The following is a 10,962-nucleotide window of genomic DNA, read 5'->3' on the forward strand; positions in this document are numbered from 1 at the left end:
CTAACAAAACAGAACTTTGTAAGATCTCACCACAACATCTTTCTCTTCAGCTTCCTAAATGGAAAGAGTGGGAGGAAACAAGATAGTGGAGATACTCCAAGCAGCCAAGGTACTCATAACAAGTGTGACTACGCTCTGAATGTAACTAAACACACAACATGAGAGGAAAAATCTATTTACTATGTAACTACTGAGGCTTGAGTCAACATTCAATAAGCAGCTATGAGGAGAAAGTCATAAAGCAGGAATAAAAAGGACATGCCACTTCTGCAACAGGTTAAGAAAATTCTTTTAACAATTCTTCAGGAGTCCAATATTCCACTCTCAAGTTTCTTGCCAGGTTTCACAGATGCATACAAATGTTACTAAACCAGCTGCAGGGGGGAAAGCAAGCTTTTCCTTTAGCTGAGCTTGCAAAAAATTTCAAGTCACAAAACAGAAACCTTGAGCTCATTTACACATTGGAAGAATAGCCCCTTACTTGCTACCAGATAAATAATTTTAAAAAATTATGGAACAGAGATTTCTGTATCAACTTTTCCACCAATTCTTTCAGATACTATTGATTTCCAGGTTCTGAACAACACGTATTACCAATTCTACAAAACCAAGAGGACAAATGTGAAGCCTGATGAGGTACTTGCCAAGATGCCAAACACCACTTCCTTCCTCCAGACCTGGCTTTCCTGAACATCCATTATTTCAAAAAAGATGTTATAACACTAGTTCTCTTGGAGGCACAGAAAATTGACTATGTGTTTTTCTACGCAATAACCAGAACATTTTCTATCATCAGCAAATTTGGTACTGCAGTATATGCTTTCTTAAAAATCAAACGTTGCTCCCTTGCTTTTATAATGTACAAGAACTAATGAAATTACATTTCTTTCCCAGAGAAACCATGCTTGCCTAAGCTTGCAGATGACTAGTAAGATCTAATAGCAGGTCTCTGTCCCTAAACTTTCAGTTAACATTTGAAGAAAACAATGTAATTGTTTACATAAGTCTGGAATATCAAATCTACTTATCTATGTATTTGATAGATTATTTCTATATCCTCTGCTCTTTAGCAATAGAATCCTGCTTTATAGGGAAACACTCATGTATAAAAGCTGTGAACTACCAAAAACACTGCATGTATTTTTTACTCAATCTATAAAGAAATATTTCAAACAGAAAGTGCATGTACTAGAAAATGACATCCTAAAGGCCTGTTAAGATAAACAACTGCATATATAATCACAGATTTTCCAACTTCTTTCTTATACCCCTCCTTGAGGAAAGTGTACGTCTCACTTAAGCCCCACCTGCAGAAAGCAGATCTAGTTGAAGCCTTTTTTTTAATTTAAAGAAAAAAACCCAAACTTACACTTCCTGTACACACCACTCCAGTAAGCTGAGTCTAAAATCTCATTCTAATTACCAGAGCACTACATCAGTGGAAAAGTGAGAAGAAATGTTCATCGTGATTAAAATCTACTGGCTGAGATATTCTAAAATGTGCATTAAGAGCACATATATGTCAGTGTGAACTTGCATCCTGACACACAAGAAAACCCTTCCCCACACTACTAGAGTCTTCTAGAGCTGTTGTCTAGATACACAGTCCATTGCAAGCTCCACTATCAGAGTCTTTCACCTACCAATACTCTTCACTGTGCATTTAACCTGTCTCTCCCCCAAGGAAAGAGAGTTTGAAACCATTTTTCCATATCAAGGACTGGAAAAGAAAAGAAAAAGAAAAAAATGGTTCAATGAGAGAATCCCAGAATGTCTGGCACTGCAACAGAGAGGGAGAAGATGGAGAACATACACTTAAATGGTAATCATGAAGAACTCCACCCCCTAGAAATCCTTCCCAGGCCCTCCAGCAGCTGTCTACGTGTAGGTTCCACAGGAGTGCCTTTAAAGCCAAGCTCCACTGGCAGAGGCGTGGGTTCAGGGTACTCTGTGGGATGCCAGCCTTGCCAAATGCATCTTCTGAAGCAGCACAGCTCAGGGTAAAGGAGTCTGTAGCATTCCAGTCCTTTGGCAGGGGTTTGGGACACCTATTCCCAAAGAAGGCCTCCCACGCTTCATGAACCTAAATTATACCCAAACTATGACAGGGTCTGCCTTAATAATTTCATTGTACATCTCAATGTAACCCTGTATTGATGGAGATCATTCAAATTTTTATTCCTTTGCCTCTGTCTGCAAGTATCCATAAGCATTTTATTCACACAGGACTAAACTCTTCTGGTTATTGCCACACTTAAATATTCAGCTCTGGCACAGTCCTTGAGAAGTGTGATTTTGGGAAGAATTACAGGAAAACCTTCCACCTAAGCTGAAATTGCATAGGAACTTTGAGGAAAAGCAGGTAATAGAATTTCCACAAAAAGGTCACAAGAATACTTTCTGAGTACAGTACAAGACTTGTAGAAACAGTTTTAAGTAAACCTCAGGCTTCCTCCAGTATTTTTTGTTGGGCCAGTGGCTACCAGTAAGACTGTCCTTTTGTGTTACAGCACAGCAGTAAGCAACCTGACATGGGCTTAAATAGATACAGGCACAGCATCTCCTTGTCACTTGTTAAAGAAGATCCAGGAAGGGCAGGAGAACCTCTCTTTGTACAAAGGCATACTGGAGACTTGAGCCCTCTGTCAGTCTGGGATCAGTAATATTAGCCTTATAAAGTTCTCTCTTGCCTTGCACATCACTCACAGCATTACAGACTTAACCAGGGAGTCCTCATATGAGATTATCTCTACTCGACCTTCAGACTGATTTCAGGCAACACCCCCCACTTAGGGTGGTACATCTGATACATCATGATGTCTCATAAAAAAGGGGAGAAAAAAAGGAGACACTAAAGAGGCAATTTCCTTAGTTCTGGAAAACATATTACTAGGGATCACTGATTTGCCAGTCATGACCTGGGAAGAATCACTTGCCTGTTCTGGCTGTGCTTAATCCCACAAACACAGCTGGCAGCAAGGTTAAAGAGACCAACAAGGGGGACAATCTTAATTTTTCTACTAATAGGCAACATTCCCCAGTCACTATAGCCAGAAAGCAGCATGCTGCAACACAGAGTCCTGCAATGTGGTGGAAAGACAGTTGGCAAGCTCTGTGACCTACCTCCAGTTTCAACATGTTGAGTGGCAATTTAATAACTTACTGTCTTCAAGGCACACTTGAACCATAAAGGACTTTTGTCCTGTCATCATGGCAGGGATGCACATATCACCCTACGCCATTCAGTTTTTGAGTTTTGAAGTTCTTGAGGGTCATGTTTGTTAGTGATGTTTGGGAGAGAAGAGCATGTTCCCATATCTGTTATCAGCCTGTCCCCTATATGAGCATAAGCAAGGTCACCATTTGTCATGGCCCACAGTAATAGAAAAAAAAACCAATTTAGATTACAGCAAAGTGACAAAGTACATCTCATATGACTGAACAGTCACACTGCATAGATCAAAACACTTTTTTTCTTCTTGAATGTAATCACAAAATAAGGATAGTAGGCAGGTGAAAACATGAAGAAGGTAAAAGGAAGACAGAAAGCAAACAATGTATTTTGAAAGCAGGAAGAAATCTTGATTGCAGATCCTCATCACCCATTACATACCCAGCACAGAAGTATAGTCCTAACACCAACAGGGCAAAAATGTCTGGGAGTGCATGCATGGTTAAAACAAGACAGGACCCAGAAGAAAACCCATTGTTTTGAACTAGTATAAATATCTGCAGTACAGCAAATACTGAAGGAAGTCACTTACTTGCTTTTTTCACCACCACAGCACTACCAAGAAAAAGGTAGTATGTGATATCTCAGGTTCTCTATGGGATTGGGGTTGAACACAGGATACAGTCCCTCATGTTCAAAAGTGTAATGCAACATTCTGCAACTGCTGTTTTGAGACTGGCAAAAATGGCATTTGCCCAATACAGACATAATTTTTTTGTTTGTTTCACACCTATATTCTGCTTAATTAAGTACCTGTGGATAGCAACAGTGGCAGTATTTTTTATAATGCAGTTACATTTTCTTTAATAAACAATAATTTCTGCACCTGTAGGCTAATACATTTGTCATATGACACTGCAAAATAAGTGCTATACCAAGGTTCATATTGTTCTCTTTATCACACTTGCCTTATTATTAAAGAAGCAACAAAAAGAAATGTTGCAAAACAGCTCCTCTGACAGTCAGCATTTTTCTTCTGTCTTTGATGCATCTCCCCACCACAGTTGTCACAGCAACGACACATACAGAAGCAAAGTCCCACAAGAGGCAGTAACAAAATAAATAGCAATCCCAAGGCTGCGGAGACTATAAAACCGATTTCATAGTAGATGGCCTGTAATTCAGACAAAAATAGTGGTAACAGCAGGTATCACACAGTAACGGCAATCAACACAGAGCAAAGAATTCAAAATCAAACTACACACTAAACCATCTACTGAATTACTGAGGTTATGGAATTGGTATATTTTGTCAATGATTGACAACTTTTCTAACAAAAAAGATACATAACATTGTAGATACTGATAGCTAATAATTATTTTCCTAGAGTATTAGCTAGGCAAACTACAAGAGTGAGTGCTAAGAGAGAAGTAGACTCACAAAAAATAAATGTGAATCAGTGCAATGGAAACAGGTTAAAAATGAACACATCTGAATTCCCAGACCATGAATGTACTGTTTATCACATCTGTTTCCAAAAATGCTCCACAAATGTCAGCAAGGCTAACTAGAGCAACAACTTATGAGGGAGAAAAGGAGGCTTCATTTTTTCTCCATTTCATTCAATTAGAGTAGAAAAATTCATCTGAACCCCGAAGGGAAGTATTTCACTGGATGATCGATTACAATGGCAGGGGTTACTCCAAAGGGCTGAATTTAAACCTGCTTAGGGACTGAAAAACATGAAGAAGCAGACAGATTTTAAGATCTCTCAGGTAAAGACATTTATTCTGCTGCCAATCAGCAAGGCAGCAGCAGCTAAAAGGATGCCTTCCAAAGCTGGCAGGAGTGAAAGGGAACGATGCAATGCAATACCCTGACTTGCTTTCACATGCAAGAGCCCTGGGACCAAGAAGCTGGGCCAGGCAGCCCTGGCAGGGCCCTGCACGAGGCAATGTGGCTCCCAGGGGACACACTGTGAGCTGGCCTTGCTGCTTCCCTTTGCTGAAAACACAGCCCAGCCAAAAGCAGGCCAGGGAGGTGAATGTGCACAGAGATAGCACAGTGTGGGCACGCCCCAGGAGTCCTTCTTCCCTGGTAAATCTGTCTTCTCCTTTCGTTTCCCAATCTAAGGAGAACTAATTCTCACACTAGTACTTTGAGTCCTTTGCTGTTTTACAGATCCACCAGCACAGGGGCAACTTGGCAGCAAAAGGATGAAATTGAGGCTGCATAACTGTCCTGTAAAATAAGTTACAATTTCTCACAAGATATCAATCATGCTCTAGTTCCAGCTTTGCTGATGCCCTTCCTCACAATCCCTAATTACCAACTGAGCCAAATACAGCAATTACCACCATAAGCAGAGTTGCAAATTTCTGCCCTAATTAACAATTCTAGGATGAAAACTGCTCTTTTAATTATTATTATTAACTGCTTGTTAAAACCTGTGCTTCCTTCTGAAGACTATGAACAGCATGTTTGAAAGAAGAATTTGGCTGGATTTTGCAAAAGAATCACTGTTTTCTTTCTATGTAGCTGAACATTTCAAAAATTAAATGACAGCATATTTTTTTAAGATAGGTTAGATGGAAAAACAGTATTTAAAGTAACATTAAAAATGGCTATGGATGTTTTAACAGCAGTGCAGACAAGGTTAGTTTCTTTTCAAAGCTGTACATCTACCATAAGACGTTACCTGAAGAGTCAGGACAACATTTTCAGGCTGTGGAAGTCAAAACAAATGGAGAATGTGTGTAACACACGGGCAGCATGCACAAAAAACAAATCCCATGAATAATGAATAAATAACCATGACTAGATCATAACAGTTAACAACACAGAAACAATAAAAAACAAGCCACTGAAGTAAAATAATGCACAGAAGCACCATTAAATAATTGTGGAAAAATATTTACAATAAAATACATAGTAGCTATTTTCTGGTTTCTTGGTGAATGAAAGGAATCTAGGATTTGTCCAACAAATTCTTTCATCTTAAAACAACAACAGAGCAGTTACTTCCACACTGAGCATCTATTTCATATAATTCCCAATACATCTCACAGATGGCCAGAGATGGCATTAATTTGTGGTTTGGTGATTTCTTCATGAATTCCACCTGTCATAACTGATATGATATTCTTGACTAACTTTTTCTTCTCAGTATTCATTTTATTTTAGTAGCTCCAGTAGCAGTTTGGGATCTTAACACATTACACATAAAATTCACTCTCACTTTCAATTAACCATGTAGAGGTTCAATTTAAATTATTCAAAAGAAAAAAGAAAGGCATTCAAGAATGACTGAATAAATCTATTTAACAGTGCTTACCTATTTTCTAATCTGTAGAATCAGAAAAACACTGAAAACTAAATATTCAATGACAGAATTTCAGAAGAACTCAATTTCCCCTTGTCTCCACAATTATAATACAATAATAAAATATAAATTATATTTTATTTCCACCTTCATTATATTATAAATATATTAAAATATAATTTACATTTTATTTTCCCCTTCATCTCTGCCTGCCAAATTCACAGCTAACAGTGCCTTCCCCTTTCTCCTAACTGGAAGAAAAGCAGACAAGCTAGAGATGGCAAGACCCCTCAGCCCAAAGTCTGATGTGTGAGAATCAGAAATGTTCACATTTTAGCTATTTTTTAATCAGCATCACACACATCCTTTTGAAACCTCTACTGTACATTACTACTTAAAATGTTCAAAATCATATTTTGAACATATTAATATATTTTCTCCTGTATCAATGGGAGGATGACTAGTGCTTCCCCCCCTTATTAATCTGGCACCAAGTATGATTTTGAACACCTCAAGCATGCAGCTGCCAGCAGAAGCAAAGCAGCAGCAGCAGCAGTGAGCTGGCTTCCCTGAGCAGGCACGGCTCAGCTGCTGGGCTGACCTGGCAGACTGCTGCCCCTGGCAGGGCATGGGGAGTGTTCATGGTTAGAGTCCAACTGGGAACACTAGGACACACAGCACAGCAGTGGGAAGGGTCTCCTGGGTCACTAACACATTCTATAAATAGGTTAAAAATTATACAAAGGAACAACAGCAGAAATTTAACAGGATAAACAGGGGAAGCAGATTTCCTGCTCCTGCTACTGAAGGGCTGTTCTCAGTTCTTGGTGAGCAAGTCTTCTTCTCACACATCCATTTCAGCCTCCATGCTAGCCCTATATTTTGCCCAAGAAGCAGAACCTTCTTCCTTGTGCTTCCTCTCCATATATATTTCCACAGCGTAAACACATCCCTTATCAATTCTTTTCCTTAGCTAAGCAAACTCTTCCAGTTTCACTTGAAGATCCACAAGTTTCCCAATCACCCTAACAGGCACTTCCTGAACTCATCCTAGTCTGAATTCTTTCTTCCTGAATTTGAGTGATCAGAACCACAGGCAAACATTTCTAACTACTTATTCACACTCTTCAGCAACATTCACACTTCCCTGTCTCCACTGGAAATTCTTCCAGGGGTACACCTACAGCCATGCTGGCTGCTTCACACTGATGCTTCTGTTTTCTGAAGCACACTCTTACTTGCCCCGATATATTTTCATTTTCTAAATCTGTTTCAAGGTTTTGCACTGTATTCAGATCAGAATTTGGACTGATGAATGTCCTGTATCTGTTCTACTTCTTAAACACTCCTGTATTTTAACTGCCACTCTTTAATCACATCCCTTACACAGGACTAGTCTCAGATTCCTCATGAGCTATGTACTAGCTAATAAATACTCTGCTTGTGGTCAGGGATACCACCTACAGTCTAACAGTTTTGACTCTCCCCTCCAAGCCCTACCCTTACATTCTTCTCTGGGGATGCAGGAACAATCTCTGCTGCACCACTCTAGAGTGCCACCAAGCAAGCAGGTGGGCTCAGAAAGAGTCACTTGATGCAGCATAACAACAAAACCCACACACCAGGATGTCATGCAGAGCTTATCAAGCTGCTGGAGAAACAGGCTTGCTCTTGGGAAGAACACAGAAGCACCAGTAAGGCCATCCTGGTCAGAGCAACAGCTCAATGTCTGTGTGCAAGCATCACACCCACCCTCCTGATGGGCACACCACACTGTGGGCACCAGAAGCAAGTTGCTCATATGAAGTTAACTTGTCCATTGCCTGGGCACAGTTCAATTCCTACACCAGAAACTCAACTTCTGATTCAGAAGTGGAACACTGCTCCAGAACAGCCCAAAACTTAGATACACATTCCATTCCATCCTCTTGCTAATATACAAATAGTATATTTATAATGCAAATTCAGTTTTTTGAAAACAACAGGTGAAGCTTACATGAGAGCTAAGCAATAATGGCTCTCCCTAAAGTTTTTGAAATACAAACTGATTTTTCAAGACAAAGAGTCATCAATCTTTGTGCAACAATCCCATTACAGTTGGAATTTTTAAGTCATCTGTAACTACGAGTAGTTTCTTTACAGTGGCTTGTGGAATTTTCTTTATAACTGGTCTCACATTTTTCAGGAAAACATCATACTTATTATTAAAAAACATCCATATTTGTATTCTGTCCATATACTTTTAAACTACTAACTCCTGGTTTAGGAAGAAAAAATCTTGAATTTCAAAGTCATAATTTTCATTATTTTATGCAGATACACACAGACAATTTACCTTTTGATAATCGCCCTGCGTATTTCCAAACTGCTGCTGTGCTAGTTTTCTGATGAGATCTGAAAATAAGCAAGAATATTCCACAGTTTTAAACAACATAATTTATAAAAGCAGAGGAAAGAGAATAATATGAATTCTACTGTTAGGTTGGCAAGATGAAATTAGGAACAGCAATCAACAGCATATGCAAGCATGTAAGTGTCCCCATAAATCCATATAGTAATAACATTTCTAATCAAGTGAGTGTTTTATGAGCTTACAGGAATATAGCCAGGTTCTCTACCTATTAATCAGTTGCTACTAAAATATAGTGAAGGTTTGTCCCAGGTCTTCCTCTGTACCATAAAATCATTGAAAGTTTGTCACATATGTATCAATTACACGGACAATGTTTTGGGTATCGGTTTTGCTTCATGTTTATGCCAAGTACATACATGCATAAATATACACACACATATGATATGAACAGCATTAGATACATAATGTGCAAAACAAGCATGCTGATGATGACTTCCTGACTAAGGGGTACAAAGAAGATCCTTATCTTGCCAAAGTTATCCCAATCCTTTTCCCACTTTTCATTTCTGTATTTTATTTTTTGATGTCTGGATCAACAGGGAGTATGTAACACCACCAAAACAAATCAGAAAGCCTAACATGTGACTATTTACTGTGCATCAATTCAACACCCACTCTAACTTACTCACAATATATAAAATTACAGCAATCACAAAAAAAGGCAGGAATTTAACACAACTAGTGCCACCTTCAGTAAACCCTAGCAGCTGCAACAAATAGATCCCCTTTTTGGGACATCACCAGCCTACTGTTATCAAGGTTTTGACAACCCTATGGAAGGTAAGTTGGGAACTGTGGCTCCCAGCCACTCCTGTGTCGCCCTGCACGCGAAGGAGAGGGCAGCACCAGCCCTGCAGACCCTCTGCTTCCGAGAAGCACCGGTGGCCCTGGGCGTGCTCCATGCTAGGCAGTGTAAAAGCAACAGTGTTTGCATGTTCAGGAGAAATAACTGACCAAACTTCTGGTCTCTGATGAGGAGGAAGCACATCAAGAAGGCAAACACTACACCTCAAACAGCTCAAGGAAGAACTCTACACCCTATGCTCATACAGAGCTGGACTTCATCCTACTGTTGTCTTGTTTTTAGTCTCCCCATGTGCAAATTAACATAGTTAATAAACAACCTCCAGTTAGAGGATGAAAACCTCCACTAAGTTACCTAACCTGGGGATCCATAAAGGACCTGAAGGTGTAAAACTGACTGTTCACCTCCCAAAAATACAAGGCCTCTCAGAATTTACTGTAGCGCTCATAAAGTATGTTCTGCGAGTTCACAGGGGTTGTGATCTCTCACCCCACACACGGCTCAGGAAAACAAATCCCTAAGCAAGCAGTGTCCATAGCTCTCCCTCCTCAACACCCCACAGCAGGAACACGGATTTGACTGATGGAAGAGATCCTGAAGACTTCCTCACAGAAAACTGTCCAAGGAAAGAAAACACACAATAGCAAAGCACCAACTCCTGCTTTAAGGCAGGTAGTCCCTGCAAGGGAGCTGCAGCCAGCAAGACTGCCAATTAAAAAGTAAAAATCTGTTAATGCATCAGTGAAGTGCCAAGCCACAAATCACTCCTTGCATAGGGAGTAGATTCCAAAACACTCAGAGCACTGGTGGTATGTAAGCAAGGACTCTATTCTGAGGCAACCTCATTTTGGAAAGACCATACATAAAGTACAAGATAAGGCTGAATCCCCCAGTAAGAGAAATGAAACTAAAACATACATGGAATAAGCACAAAAGAGTTATGATCCCTGAAATTCCTTTCACACTGCATCTTGGAAGTCATGAGACTGCTGAAAGAAAAGGCACACACCACTGCGTGGGCAACACACAACTGATCACTGCTGCAACTCTGGAACATCTCTCACACTGGGACCAGCAAGAGTCCTCCCTGCATGGAGACCATCCCAGGCAGCATCTGAGCTTCTCTGAAAGTTTCAGTAACAAGGAGATACAAATCTAAGTGAGGCAAAACTGTACAAACCCTAAAGATGTAACTGGTTGTTAGACAATTTTTTCTTCTTCAGCAGAGGTAACATTTTTTTCTTCCTGCT

The 10,962-nt window shown here is 39.8% G+C and overlaps 1 protein-coding gene across 10 annotated transcripts in view; it reads right to left on the minus strand.

Annotated features, from left to right (window-relative positions):
* The window catches only part of PROM1 (prominin 1), a 61,315-nt gene that overhangs the window by 30,276 nt on the left and 20,077 nt on the right, over positions 1-10,962 (minus strand). For 7 of the 10 annotated variants that reach the window (XR_004082580.1, XM_031063708.1, XM_031063617.1 and 4 more), the window contains exons 4-6: positions 8,830-8,888; positions 5,871-5,897; positions 4,141-4,346 (exon numbers count right to left, since the gene is read on the minus strand). Coding sequence is in view for 9 of the 10 variants with exons in the window: in XM_031063708.1 (XP_030919568.1) it covers positions 4,141-4,346; positions 5,871-5,897; positions 8,830-8,888 (292 nt within the window). In the remaining variant the exon portion in view is untranslated. The remainder of the gene's footprint in view (positions 1-4,140; positions 4,347-5,870; positions 5,898-8,829; positions 8,889-10,962) is intronic. The other 3 variants (XM_031063762.1, XM_005415423.3, XM_014308560.2) reach the window with 1 other exon arrangement.

The sequence above is a fragment of the Geospiza fortis genome, unplaced genomic scaffold, assembly GCF_000277835.1.
Source record: "Geospiza fortis unplaced genomic scaffold, GeoFor_1.0 scaffold40, whole genome shotgun sequence".
Classification (NCBI taxonomy): Eukaryota; Metazoa; Chordata; class Aves; order Passeriformes; family Thraupidae; genus Geospiza; species Geospiza fortis.